The sequence below is a fragment of the Dryobates pubescens genome, chromosome 30, assembly GCF_014839835.1.
Source record: "Dryobates pubescens isolate bDryPub1 chromosome 30, bDryPub1.pri, whole genome shotgun sequence".
Classification (NCBI taxonomy): domain Eukaryota; kingdom Metazoa; phylum Chordata; class Aves; order Piciformes; family Picidae; genus Dryobates; species Dryobates pubescens.
The window spans coordinates 705270-720711 of NC_071641.1; the positions used below are offsets into that span (position 1 = coordinate 705270).

Genomic DNA, 15442 nt, shown 5'->3' on the forward strand with positions numbered 1-15442 from the left:
GACACAAGGACAATGCTGAATAACAGCTTATCAACTCCATCAGGAATTTCTGCCCTGCATTCCTTTCATTCCAAGAAAATATATGTCTGCTGGTTGATATGTGTTGAGTTGTACACCAGGCTCTAAGGCATGAAGCTTTGTACCCTTTTAACATACCTCATTCTTACATTATGTGTATATGACTCTTGTAGCAATTAATTCACAAGAAGCACTTGCTACAGGTATATTTTACTATCGAAGGTATCTCTTTTGCAACTCCCTTACCTTGGTAATGATAGATAAAGATGCACCATGATCCAAAAGAACAGAAGCTACATCTTCATGTCCCTCTCGAGCAGAAAGATGCAGGGGCGTGTAGCCAGATGTTGTAGCTGCATTTGGAGATGCTCCTTGCTGCAGCAGCTGCTGTACTATATCTGCTTTTCCCAGTCGAGCAGAAATGTGCAGCGGTGTTTGGTCATCCTAAATGGAAAGGAAACAACAGCCCTGTGTAAGAACACTAAGGCTCATATTTTGACAGAAAATATTTGCTCAAATTCTATGGCTTTTCAAAGTTGCAGATGGGCATTACTTCTACTGAGCACAAGCTGTTCACTTTCAAGGCTATCTTTGGAGACTGACAGATAACATGAGTCACTTCTGTTGTCAGACTGCTTGCAGATATTAACTGTATCTGCTATTAACATTTAGTCAGAGTTCCTTTCCTACTAGTAACTTTCTTTGAGAGCCAATTCACAGATGATGATCTCACAATTAAATACAGATTTATTTGAAATTGTTTTCATTTGATCACTATTTGGGAAAAAACCCCCCACAAAACCAAAAGCAAAGTTCTTCTGTTTTTACTCATTAAGACTGCTATTTTTTGCACCCACGCATCTCCTTCCCCTGTCACTTCCTGACACTCTTATTTCCATAGCTGTGTATGTTTCTTTGGAGTTCTAGGGTTTGTTCCCTCTTTCCAGCACTATGCTACATTTCCTTACTGTACCTCCTTACTTTCATAGATTGATAGAATGGTTTAGGTTGGAAGGGATCTTAATGATCATCTAGTTCCAATTCTCCCTGCCATAGGCAGGGACACCTTCCACTAGAGTGGGTTGCTCAAGGCCTCATCCAACCTGGCAACTGAACACCTCCAGGGAGGGGGCATCCATGCCCTCCCTGGGCACCCTGTTCCAGCATCTTGCCACCCTCACTGTAAAGAATTTCTTCCTAATATCCAGACTAAATCTGCCCTCCTCAAGCTTCTATCCATTCCTTCTCATCCTATTACTACAAGCCCTTGTAAAAAGTCCCTTCCCAGCTTTCTTGTAAGCCCCATTCAGGTCCTGGAAGGCTCCTTTAAGGTCTTCCTGGAGCCTTCTTTTCTCTGGGCTGAACAGCCCCAGCTGTCAGAGTCTGTCTCCATAGGGGAGGTGCTTCTGCCCTCTGATTATCTTAGTGACTCTCCTGTGGATCTGCTCCAACAGTTAATGTCCTCTTATGCTGGAGGCACCAGAACTGAATGCAGTACTCCATGTGGGGTCCCATGAGAGCAGAGTCTATGAGGACAATCACCTCCCTCATCCTGCTGGTCACCCTTCTTTTGACAAAGCATTCAAACAGTTAAAATTATAAAGAACATTTTAAAAGGTGTTCTCTAGAATTTTCACTTTTTTGAGTGCTGATGCTTTAGGTACATAACAGGAGATACCAGCAGCTTGGGGTTTATACCTATGCAGAAATAAAAGCAGATTTGAGGCATTCCTCCCCTTCCCAGCTTCCCACCCCAACACTCTTCAAATACACAAGAGTTTATGTTAAGACTGACAAAACACAGACATAGTACCATCTTGGCAACTCCTGCCTTCTCTCTCTTACCTACAGCTCACTGGTGACTACAGTAAGGGAGCATGTGAGTCAGTATCAGTGGTGGTTATGCCAAGGCCCTTGGCTTCATCTCTTTTCTCTTCCCAAAAGACACATGTAAAGTGAATGTGTGTGGTAGTTTAAGCCTATGCCTTTAAAAAAGGTTCACGGATCTTGAACAGAAAGTAGTAAAATGTAAATAAATCACTGTTGGGTGTAGAAAGGAAAATAGTGACAGGGCTAAACAATCCCATTGGAAAGATAACAGACTTAAGCTACTAATATACATAATTTCTCTCCTCACCTCTTTGCTCTGGGAGATACTAACCTGCTTCTGCTTGACCTTGGCTGCAGTCCAAGGGCTAAGTCTAACATCTCCCTGCTCCTTTCTTTTCCCTTTTATGTACATGAGGGGTAGAGGGGGGAGTGGGGAGTGAGACACTATTAGCTTCCCCCGGTGTCTTTGGCCAGGGGGTTCTTGTGCTGTTTATTCATTGTACATACCTGTAAATATTGTATATTTTGTAGATATTCATTGCATTCCATTGCAGATTGTAGTTTTGCTTGTAAATACAGCTTTCATTTGCTTTCAACTGAGCTGGTCTGGCAAATTTAATGTTGTGGGGGAATTTTTAACCCACCACATTACAATGTGATTCCATGCTTTGCTAAGTGTAGATAAATCTAGGGTTATTACACCTGGACCATCAACTTACCTTAGCTTTAGCCTCCACCTGGGCTCCATTTTGTACCAGGTATCGAACGACCTCTGTTTGGCCAGCTCTGGCAGCCATGTGCAGAGCCGTTTCTCCTCTCTAGTACACAGCAGTGAAAAACCAAAATAGCATTAAAAACACACTTCAGGAAAAAAGCCAACCCCCAACATGTTTCATAAATACAAAAATAAAGTTGACACAGTTCAGAATAATCTCCATTAGAATATCTTGTAGTAGTTGTCTGTGAGCAAGATGGGAGACTAAGTCAATATTTGACCTCTTATCTGTATGCTGCAAGCAGTTTGTTTCAGGGTCAGTTTCCCAACAGAATGGTGCCTTTGTCACTCAATCTTTGCTGAAAAGGGACAGTGCAATTTTTGTACTTCTTAGCATTTCAGTAACTGTTAAAAATTATGTCCATTTAAATAGACCCTAATTTAATGGAACAAAAAATGCATTTCAAATTCTGTGTATTCAGATACACATACATATGGCTCTCCTCTTGTATGCTCTGTGCCTCTGGTGTCATTTCTTGTCTGACAAGCACTGAGATGAGTGAAAATGAAGGAAAAAGTAATCATTGCTGAGTACATAGGTCTGAAGTTTCACAGACTTAATGAAAGACATAAGGAAAGGAAAACATAATAAATTCAGGAGAGTAACTGCTTTCTACATTTTGGAACATCAATCAGTTGTTAGGTACAAATGCCTGCTACCTTAGAAGTGGTGTTGGGTTTTTATGTAATCTAATGCAATTAGCAGATGAAGACCTTAAGAAAAGATTGTCATCAATCTAAACCTGTGCAAAGAATTACCAATCTTCTCCTTTCCTCCCATTTTCCAACTTTCAAATACCAATGTAACAATGACTTCAGTGTTTACACATGCCCCGGGAGCCTTGGGGCACACAGTGCACATCCAGTAGAGAAGCACACTTGTATGGCTGTATGGACACAGGCAATATGTCCCAACAATCTGCTGCAATCTGTTGATAACAGCAGAACTTTCCTTAAATGGTAGGCCCCCGGGCTCTTGGGAAAACAGTGCTCAACACTCAAGTACACATCTCAGAAATTACATATGAGAAACTACAGTATGTTCTTTCTCTTTGTTTCAGAAAATAAAGAGAATAGAGTCTACTTAAGGTCAGCCTCTTTGGAGGTTTTCTCAACCTGTCAAGCTTTTCCCAAGCAGGAGCAGGCTGCACTTTCCCATGAATCCAGCAGGAGCCACGACTGCTATGGAGGTGGCTGGTGAACACCAGAAGTGGGCATTTGATGACAGTGCTGCTTCCAGGTATTGTAATGTATTCACAGTTTTGCCACCCTGAAAGCAAACCTCTTACTCACCACATTGGTAGTGTTGGGTGATGCTCCATGATGCATTAGCTGCGATACAATATTTACATGTCCCATGAAGGCAGCAACATGGATTGGAGTTAGGCCAGACTGAAAACCAAACCAAAATCAAACTTAAATACCTACTTCCACAGTCCTTTACAAGAATGCCACAGAAGGAAAAACAGGGCAGTGTTTAGAAGCATTCCCAGCAGAAAGAGAAGACTTCCTGGAATATTCAGCTAGTGCAAAATAGATGCATTGTCCATTGTTCCCATCAAACCTAGCTGGTTTTGGATAAATAAAGTCTATTGAACTTTGTGGTGAGCTCCATCTCCACTGTTTTTCCAGCAGAAAAAGAATTCAGAGCTATAGCATCCAGTTAGAGAGGTACCGACACTGGCTAAATAGAATTCTTGCTTCCCTCAGAACCTTGTGGTACCATCACAGATCTGCACTTACACAACATAGAAAAGACTGGCTGGAGAGAAGAAGTGAGAGGAGAAGGGGAGGAGAAAAAAGGGAGCAGTCTTTAGCAGGACATGACCTCAAGGATTTTGCTTTAGAAATCCAATTATTAGTTAGTATTTCTCCACACAGAATTACCCTAAAGCCTCTTTGCAGCTGCTTCTGCACAGCTGTACCAACAATCAGTCAGAGGCTGCAGAAGTGGGTTTTGCTACCAAGAGAAAGAGAAAGCTGAGTGGATCTCTGGAAATCCCCTGGTTTAGACAGCTTCCCCATAGCTGTACACAAGTCCCAGGAGGCAGGAGGTGAGGCAAGTGCAATTTGTTCCTTTCTTATGCAGAACAACAAACATCAGGAGGAAGGCAGAACGACTGTTTGAGTAGGTTATTTTCTCTGTTTCATGTAATGTAGTAAATATTTTTAAAATAGTAGACTACAGGAAATACAATGTGTGTCCTGTTTGACCATAAAAAACAACTCAAGCCTGCACCTGAAAAAAAAAGTGCAGTACCTACAAATGGAAGTATGGAATCTACCTGAAAAATAGAATCGACCAGAGAAAAAGGCAATAAGCATTACCTTTAACATGGAGTTTATATGCAATGATTATTTGTGACATTCAGTACTGCTTCCTCTTTGTTTACTCACAGCTTACAAACACACTTGTTTGCTCTTAGATTTCTTTGGGGAGGAATATACTGAAGCTTTTGGGTTGATGTTTTGGGTTATGGGGTTTTTTTGATTGGTTGGTTGGTTGGTTGGGCTTTTTGTTTTGGTTTGGTTGGTTAGTTTAATTTGGTTTGTTTTGGGGTTTTTTGCTGGGTAGTGCCTAGTTGAGAGTACTTGTTGACTTGATTGGTACATGCTGCTTCAGAAATATTCAAATGTTCATCAATAGAGTTACAATGAATTTTTCAGGAAAAACAAAGACAAGTGTGAAGAGACAACCTCCTACCTCAGTCACAGCTTGAATCGATGCACCATGTTTCAGAAGAAGTTCCATTACTTTTATTCTGTTCTTCTTGCAGGCAATATGAAGTGGTGTGAAACCATTCTGTAAACAAGAAAGAGTGTACTTTTTGATACTGCACATCTCTTTTAAAAACACAGAACTGGCTATGGAACTCACATCAAACATCCCTCTGTCTTAATAAATTCGTTGAAACATTTTGGTTTGGCTTCAGTAAATTTTCATGTAAAAGAGAAAAAAAAATCTAAAAAGATATGTTTCATATAGTCAGTTTCAGTTAGAAATTATATTGCCCTCTCCAATAAATAATTTCCTTTGAAAAATTCTCTCTTTACCTGAAAGTATCACAGTCTTAACTTCTGTATATTCACTGTTAACTGTGTGGGGAGTTTTGTTGCTGTATTAGGAAGGGTTGGGTTTTGTTTATGGTTGGTTTTCTTTTGACTTTTCAGAACTGTTGGTAAGGAAAACCTTTGCAAGCTCCACCATTTGGATATGCTATCTTACTTCCTTTTTTCCCCCCTCCATTCATTAACTACCATTTTACCGTAACTAAAATTATTTTGCCCTCTCCTTGAAAAAATACAAAGTGTCTGCAGCTGAATGAACATTGAACACTGTCATCTTATTCAGTGTGAGGTGATACAACAGAACACAAGTAAAACAGCAACATGATCTGTCCAGAGCATCCCTGACTAGTACAATAGCACTGGGGCACTGAATGCTGATCCTATCCTCCACAGGCATCAGAAAAGTCTTTGCAGAACAGGTCTGAAAACAGCTGTTAGAACTGTGATAGCTGTTGGTTTTACCTTCCCAATGGTAAAGAATATTGTGTGCTTTTGTAATATGATGGCAGTGCAGTTGTCTGTTCCGGTTAACTGTAAGCAGCTCTCAACTGTCTCCTTTGCAGTGGACAATGTCCAGGATAAACTCAAACTCATTTCAGGGAACAGTGAGCTTCAGATACTGCACTCAGGCTCTGTCAACTTAATCATCTTGAGTGGGCATCAGGACAGAATGAAAGGAAACATTTTAGAGGAAAAGGAAATCTGTGGCTAGGTTACCAGACCAACAAGAGGCTGCTCCTACCTACTCTGGCAAGTTGAATTGATGTTGATCTGATTATTTCAGAAGGCAAAAGTATTTATTTCAGGTTCACAAGCCTCCCCACTTGCTGGTCACGGTGAACAAAACCCATATATCCCAATACCTTGAACCAAAGACACCTGAAGACAGTTTATCTGGCACAAAAAACAGAGAGCCTGAGAAAAGGAGATCTATGGAGCCTGTGCTGTTTTCAAGGGAGTCAATCCCACCTGGTTTGTGAGGGTTTCAGGAGCTCAAACAATCATTCAGGAATTGAATGAGTTAGTAGCATCAGGCTGTGAAACCAACAGTCAACCCAAATAACGTCAGAACATGAATTTGTTTTTAACGGTAACTGAAGAACAAATCAAAAAGACATTTTTAAACCAATGGTTTATAAATACAATTTTGAACAAAATACATTAATGCACTCAGGTTTTATGCAGCTTAATTACACTAACAGATTTTATTATTGAAGTTGTTTTTAAAGTAGAAAGGCATGCTATTCCACTGACATGAAATACCACAAATATTCATTATGTAACTGCCATGGTTTAGTTGATTAGATAGTGTTGGATGATAGGTTAGACTTGATCTCGAAGGTCTTTTCCAACCTGGTCTATTCTATTCTATTCTATTGCTAACTTTGCAGTTGAGAGTTAATAAAAATTCCCTCAAACACTGCTGAGTATTTTCTCTTTACAAACATTTAGAAAATGAGAATCCTCTCCACACCAAAACCTGCAGCAGTTACATCTGCAGCTGCTTCATCTATTCAGAATTTCAACAAGCTACCAGGGGGCAAAAGTGCTCTAGTTACACGAGAAACTCATAAATCCCTGTGAACTGTCCACAAGCAAAGGTCTGCTCTGATAACATGCTACATATTAACACTTTGCACCCCGAGCATCCTCTCTTGGGCTGTAGCAATACAACACATTGCCATCGTCAGCCATCAGCAGGCAGAAAATAACTCTCAGATAAGTCTCACTGCAACTATGGAAGAATGTTTAGCTGTGAATAGCAACCTGCAGTGTACTCACCAGTGCTTTGGCATTAGGATTAGCTTTCTTGTCCAAGAGAACCTTGGCAACTTTGTAGTGGCCACAGTGGGCGGCAACATGCAGCGCAGTCAGATAGTCATTAGTGACGTCATCTACAGGCACGTTGTGCTGAATCAGAAGCTGAACACAGTTTAGATGATCTCCTTGTGTTGCCATGTGCAACGGAGACAAACCATTCTGTGGGTAAAGAGACCCAAAACTGACAGGTTATAGAATGCTCAGAGAAATAAAACTCCTCTGCATTATTCTTAGACCATTTGTTGTATGAAGAATTTTACAAGCCAGGAGAGCACCCAAAATAATATGTTCAGAGTAAGGAGGGCTCTTACTCCAGCAAAAGCCATGTCGAATTTAGAGCTTGTTTTGTTAGTAGTTTGTAGGCAGGTCAACATTAAAAAAAACAACAGTCATACCATACCAGCAATGCTCTAAACATAGCTTATTTCACCCAGAATAACTCAGGAAAGTTGCTTGAGTTAGATGAGTTATGTGAAGAACAGCACTTTATGACTTTAAATACCTTAGCCAGGAAATCTGCTGGTTTTAAAAGGTGCGTTAAACTCACCACTGTAATGCAGCCTGCGTATGCCAAATGTGAGAGAGCATGTCAGAGCACCACACAGTGATCACTACAACCTTCCCTCGTCCCTGCACTAGTGTTTTTCTGAATTTGGGTTACACACAAGCCTTACACCACACCACACATTTGTGAAGAGCATTTTTCCCAGCCAACATTGGTACAGCAGCAAGAGTTTCAAGTGCAAGTGGGACAAAAAAAATTGTGAATGAGACCACCATGATGTGACCTATCAACAGCAGTGGTAAAGCTGTTTCATCAGAGCAACCCTTGATTCATGTTTACAAACAAAACCTGTACCAAGAATTGTTTCTTGCTCTGCTTACAATAACTAATCAGCTAGCTGCAAACAAGAAGTGAAACCACAAGAAAAATAACTCCAAAGGACTGACCCTGTTTCATGAAACAAAGAAATGAAAAAATAGGCCAGAATGAAAGTGGTCCTGTTAGCAGAGGTACTGAGCTCCTTAGATAAACCTCCACATGCATTCCCCCCCCGCCCCCAACTTGGCTCTTCTAATGCCAAAATTAGATTCAAGTGCAGGAACTACTCTGGCACCACACAATAGTACATAATCTATAAACGACTGGCAGTGTACTGTGTTTGCCATCAGGAGGAAACTGGAACTCTTGCTCACAGATGCAGTGCCCTCATGTGACTGCAGTTAGCAAAGGCAAAACAGCAATGTAAATGCATCTGAGATGTCAGGTTTTCAGAAATGGAACTTTTTCTTCTGCCTTCTCATCACCATATCATAACAACAACATCACACTTTCAAAACAAAGGTAGAAACACACGATGGAATGATTTAAAAGTGAAATGGAAGAAGGATGGTGAAAACAGACTGACAATGACAGGATTTGAAAGTAATTTACATTCTGTGCTGCTGAGCAGCAGAGATACCTGGAGACAGCTGTATCTTCCAAGCAAGGTGGGCACCTCACTTATGATTTCTCTTAGCTTGGATAAGCCTCTCTCCCATCACCAAAGGCTGCTACAGCAATTATCTGCATGGAAGCTTGAAACTAGCAATGCATTTTAAATGTTTTCACTGTCCTCTTGTGCAGTTAAACAGGAGTATTTAAAAAAACCAAATTATTAATTTCCTTCAGCCACCAAGCCCTCCTGGTTATGATTTATAACTGATGCTTCCCAGGTGATAGCGAAAAAATACAAGACTTCATAGATTCTTCTATTCCATTTTTGTAAGAAAGATCCTTTGGGTGAAAAGTATAGTTCTTCATAATAACAGCCAATAAACCTCACTTACTAATGGAGTAAGAAATTGAAACTATGACATGAGACTTCCTTAAAAGAGAGACCTGTGCAAAAGAGGCTGAAATTCATGGCAAAGAAAGGAAGAAGCAGAGCAGCCACACATCAGTCTGGGAAGATCAACATAATGCTTGACAAAAATCTGGCATGGATGAGAAAAGTGCAGCAACTAGCCAGAACTTACACAACACATCAAGAGATAAGACTGCATGCTAAAGAAGCTGATGAAGAAAAACCATCATTGGAATCTCTTTTGTTATGATGTAAAGCAAGCTTGCTCTAATACTGTTTCAGTAGAAGATACTCTTTCAATCTTAATAAAGAACATAATAAAAAACCCCAAAACAAACACCACCCCACCCCCCACATAAACAAACAAAACCGGAAGAGAACTTCAGAAGTATCAAATGGCTGACTGGGCAAACAAAAAAATTATCAGTTATACATATTTTGTACCTGTGTCTAAAGGCTTCAATCAGGAAAAGTGCCCTTAACATTAGGGGAGGGGGAAAAAAAAAGCTAAACAAGCTTGAACAAAAGAGTAATTAAAGGAAGATGGACATTGATATACAGAGATATAATTTCTCACACAGAAAACACCCAATGGGAATACTCAGGACTAGAACTCAGTTTTCCTTTTGCTTGTGGAAAACCCTAGACAACCCATTAGGTTATTGCCTCCCCTGAGAATAAATCTAAGATTATTGCAGTACAAAGTAGGGTGAGCACTGCATTAAACATTCTTTAGCAGGAAATAGCTATTATACTGCAGTTCAGTTATTCCTCTGAAAGAGTTTTATATAACATGAGAAAACTTTGTGAAGTTCAAATTATTTTAAAGATATGCCCTCTTTCCAATAATATATGACTTAATCTGAGGAGAATAGAGCCACTTATTTTTGCAGAGGACAGTTACTGTGTTTTAGTACCAAATGAAGGGGTTCATTTATGTCATTCAGAAGTACTGCTACTTCATAGCTTACCTTCTGAAAAGAGAATTAACACATCAGGGAGAAACTCAGGAAGCTCTGCACTTCATTCTGTTCACTATTAAACACAAGACATGTTTCCCTCTTTCAGAGAGGATTCTGAAGGTGTTTATACAAACCTCTGCAGGTCAGTGTCCAAAGTGTGTCCTTCAGCCTTGGGCTATTTCAAACCTACTATACCATGTTCTCATCTGCCTGACTTTAGCTACCAAACTCAGCGTCATGCTGTGTGAATCTCCTCCGGAAGGAATAAATTCAAAACTCACAGGCCTGGAGCAGCAGGTTAAGTTTAGGGGTAACACCTGACAATACAAAATCCAAGAGACAAAGAAATGTACTTCCTTGGGAGCAGTCCTTGTTCATAAAGGTGGGAAGCAAAGCACCGGAGTATATTGTTTTAATTGAGCTACCAGAGAATATGGAAGAGCTTTACTCCCTGGTGTATAAGCATTAGGATCTGAGAGTGGCAGCGGTGTGGAGATGCCTTAAGGGGCCCCTAGACAACCCCTTGCTGTCTCTCCTGGCTTGTTTGTAAATCAAGGCTATGGGACTCTATGGAAACACCACAGGCAGAGAACGGGTGGCTCCTGTCTGTCAGATTACCCATGACAGCACTTGCCAGTGACTCATAGAGCAGAGTAAAGCTAGTGCCAACCTCCCCAAACAAATGCTAAATATATTCCAGTAAAGGGTAAAAACACCCTCAAAGACAAGGAAGGAGAAAGCAGAAAATAGAAGGGCATTGAGACAGAACAGGACTGGATGACAGAAAAGAGAAAAGAATTAATAAATAAGAAATGAAAATGCTGTTGGAAAAATATTGCTTACAGAACAAGAGAGAAAAAAGAGTAGGCTATCATGGGAAAGAACCTCAACAAACTGCACAACCCAAATGTCAACCCTGAGTGGAAATGTAGTGGTGCTACAAAGCAAGCTGCTGCACTGAGATTCAAAATCAGCAACAACAGCACAACAGAGACCACTAGCAGAAAAGTTCTGGCGAGTGGGTGCTTTAATGCCAGCCCTCGGGTCTACAGCAATCTGCGCACCCTAGCGCAGCTGATGTGAAATTCCCATGAAGAACTTCGTATGCTAAACTGGAGAGAGATAGAAGGTGGAGAAACTGGTAATCATGCAAAGTCCTAAGGAAATGTGAGCTGTCTCTGCAGAGAGACACTGCTCTATTTTTATCTTTTCTCTCTACTCTAGCCTTAGGGTAATTTGGTGCAAGCTGAAGATATATTGTAATCACTATGTATTTATTCCAGGACAGATATAGAGATTTTCAGCTACTGAAATGCTGAGGGATAAAGTTACCATACATGCCTTTTAGTTGGTTCAGAAACCTTTTCTTTTGTATCTTGATTTAACACATTTTACATACGCAGACGTGTGCTACATACGGCATTCACTTTGGAGATCTCCCACACAGTTACTTTAAATAGCTATGAAATAGGAAAGTTATTGTCAAATCCTTAAATACCTGAGACATGCAAAATTACATTAAAAAGAGAAACCACAACCAAGGATTATCCCAGCAGAAAACAGTCCCAATTACCTTGGTTTTGGAAAGAATAGGGGCACCTCGATCCAACAGCATTTCTACAACCTGTTCATGGCCACTTCTTGCTCCACAGTGGAGCGGCGTCAACCCATCCTGTTGTGCACAAATATTATTGATTAGTTTCAGACACACCAAAATTTAATGCACTTTTATGAAGACCTATAATGTCCTAAGAAACTTGTAATCTCTGCAGGACGCTGGTCTTCAAGCATCTGAATAGCTGAACCTGTTTATTCATATGGACAAAGGACATTTTGTCTCTGATTTTCTAAACATGTAAATGGTCATAACACATTGATCCTCGTGTACTGTATGTGCAACGAAGTGTTAAATGCTGCTGGTGGATGAGAAGCTGGACATGAGCTAACAGAGTGTACTTGCAGCCCACAAGGCTGATGGCATCCTGGGCTCCTAAAAAAGAAGTATGGCCAGCAGATAGAGAGAGGTGATTCTGCCACACTGCTCTGGTGAGATATCACACAGTGTACTGCATCTAGCTTTGGAGTCCTCAAAACATGGATCTGAAGCAGTGGATCCAGAGGAGGGCCACAGAAATTATCAGGGGGCTGGAACACTTCTGCTGAGGGAGCTGGGGTTGGCCAGCCTGAAGAAGAGAAGGCTCTAGGGCAGACCCAGAAGTCTTCTGGCACCTGAAGGGGGCCTACAAAAAGTTCTTTCCCCTGAGGGTGGTGGAACACTGGAACAGGTTTCCCAGGGAGCTAGTTGATGCCTTGTCCCTGGAGATGTTCACAGTCAGGCTTGAGAAGGCTCTGAGCAACCTGATCTAGTAGAGGATATCCCTGCTTATTGCAGCTGTGTTGGACTAGATGACCTTTGCAGACCCCTTCCAATGCAAACCATTCTATGATTTGAATATTCTTTGACCTGTACCTTGTTTACAGTGCTCAGGTAACCTGCTGTACATCAGTGCTGTGATGAAAGATACCACATATGCCTTGAATAACTGTGAGTGAAGTCACACGGAGTTTCCAATGCTGTGTGACATAGTGTTTGTTACAGACAGCAATGTCATAGCTTGGATAAAAATAAGGAAGGAAAATTGTTTTCAGAATACGTGAGAGCAAACATTTGGTTTGTTTCCAGCAAAACAAATATGCAGGAGCTACTGTTACCCAGACACAAGATTGTATTTTCACTAAACCTGTAAAAATAGGAGAAAGAAAGGTTGAAACAAATAAATAATGAAAAATATTTATTCTTCAAATAAAGTCATAAAGGAAGAGGTCTTTTTCCAGTGTCTTTTGGCACTCTTTAAAACACATGTTGTTTCATCTAAAATACGTATGTCTTGTCATTTTTGTAAAAACAATGATCTAAAATTCCTTCTCACACATCCTGTGCTTGCTAACTCATGCACATGCACTCCTTCTCCGTCTGTCTCTGGACGGTAGCAAGCTCGCTTAAGATACCTCCCTGGACGTATTTTCCATGCATAATTACAGTATCCTTTCTTAATACTTCCTAAACCGTTGTACTCTAGTAGAACATCACCTTAAAAGCTGCAAAGTGTAGAGTGAAGCTGGGGAGAGTGAAGCAATGATTAAGACAGCCTACAAGTCTGATTCTACTTAGTAGCCCTCTCCTAATAAGCCCCTGAAAGACTGCAAACAGAAATTGCAGTGATGAAGTTTTTCTGCTGGTGTCATTTAAAACCTGTATGATTTTCACTCTGCATGTCCTTCCAGTTAAAGTCAGGTGTATGTTTTCGATGTAGATGAAGAAATTATTTTGGTTCAGACTTAACTTGATCGAGACTCAAGGAGTAATTTGTATTTATGCAAGGCCAACACTGTTTGGGCCACTATGTTCTTACTGGCATCTCTGGAGTGGATGCCATTGTCATTCCTGCTTCCATTTCTTATTTCAAGCCATGAAGCACAAAGAAAAGCATCTTGTTAAAATGACACTACACAAAACAAAGATGCATTGCTCAAAACATATAAATAAAGACAACCCCAGGAGTGTTATGTTTATCAGCTGAGTTGCAAATGTTTTGCTGTACCTTCAGAAGTGTTTAACAACAGGTATTGCGTGTTTCCCATACAAGGAGTTTCCATAGGCAAGGGTGCATCAAGTACTGAACAGACTGCGTACAACATACGTATTTTTATGGAGAAAAAACCAAAACCAAACCTCTGCAAGGCTAGGTAACTAGAGACCTGTAAACAGAAGCTGAAGGTCATGTATATTAGATTTTTCTTTTTACTTCCTTTAATTACCATATTCTCCAGGCACATCCAAGACAGATAGTCAAGAAACCAGGCACAAAAATGGAAGTTATGGAACATTTTCCAGATCTTATCATAGAATCAATAAGGTTGGAAAAGACCTCAAAAATCATCACGTCCAACCTGTCACCCAGCACCTCATGACTACTAAACCATGGCACCAAGTGCCACATCCAGTCCCCTCTTGAACACCTCCAGGGATGGTGACTCCGCCACCTCCCTGGGCAGCACATTTCAATGGCTAACAACTCTCTCTGTGAAGAACTTTCTCCTCACCGCAAGCCTAAACCTCCCCTGGCACAGCTTGAGACTGTGTCCTCTTGTTCTGGTGCTGATTGCCTGGGAGAAGAGATCAACCCCCTCCTGGCTACAACCTCCCTTCAGGTAGTTGTAGACAGCAAGAAGGTCTCCCCTGAGCCTCCTCTTCTTCAGCCTAAACAATCCCAGCTCCCTCAGTTTCTCCTCACAGGGCTTGTGCTCGAGGCCTCTCATGCCACCCCAACTCATTTCACCAGTGTACACTGTATAGTGCATACCAGGCTCAAAGAGAACGAGACACATTGATCATCATCATCATACTGGACTAGACACTTAAAAGCTCCCCAGAGCACAGTGCCCAAACCCTCTCAGCATGCCTGGCCCTCCTCGTTGTGCTATAGCTGGCAAGCTTCCTGTGGCACAGGAGGTGACAGACAATGATCCCTGGCCATCTACAGCTCATGCTTGGCCAGAAAGAGCTCATTCTAGTCCACACAGCAGTCACCACCACCAGATGCATCACATGGCATGACAGAGCAGTACAGTGCAATGTAGGGGCTTGTTGGGACCGCATACAGCTATTGTTAAGGTAAAGTCAGAACTCCCACTGCAAGGAGAAAATACTCTTGAAGACAACTCATTTAGCTGCAGAGATCTTTTAAGAATTATTGTTCTGAAAAGACACTGCCTATCTGCTTTAGTTAATTGCTATATGCCACTAAAAGCACATAAAGAAATGTGCAATCTGAAACAGAGGTCACAGAACAATTGTGTGTAGAAAAAGAGAATCTGAGATTAAAACAAACTGCTTTGAACTCAGCAAGACTTCTCTGATGCTGTCAGGAGATTTTCTAGTTGCTTGTTTACTGTTCACATAGACTATACTATGTGAAGCATAAAATACATTACATGCATTAGGAATCAAACTTGCCTTAATATGATAGTCTGCAATGGCTCAGAAAAACCATTACAAACGATTATGACAATAATCTGCAGATTAAGGACTCTCTAAGTATGCACTGACATGATAAATC

The 15442-nt window shown here is 40.9% G+C and overlaps 1 protein-coding gene across 3 annotated transcripts in view; it reads right to left on the bottom strand.

Moving 5' to 3' along the window:
* ANK3 (ankyrin 3) overlaps positions 1–15442 on the bottom strand; it is a 209755-nt gene that overhangs the window by 104304 nt on the left and 90009 nt on the right. For all 3 annotated transcript variants that reach the window (XM_054174591.1, XM_054174590.1, XM_054174589.1), the window contains 6 exons: positions 11896–11994; positions 7475–7672; positions 5328–5426; positions 3917–4015; positions 2568–2666; positions 265–462 (listed from right to left, as the gene is read on the bottom strand). In XM_054174591.1, the coding sequence (XP_054030566.1) occupies positions 265–462; positions 2568–2666; positions 3917–4015; positions 5328–5426; positions 7475–7672; positions 11896–11994 (792 nt within the window). The remainder of the gene's footprint in view (positions 1–264; positions 463–2567; positions 2667–3916; positions 4016–5327; positions 5427–7474; positions 7673–11895; positions 11995–15442) is intronic.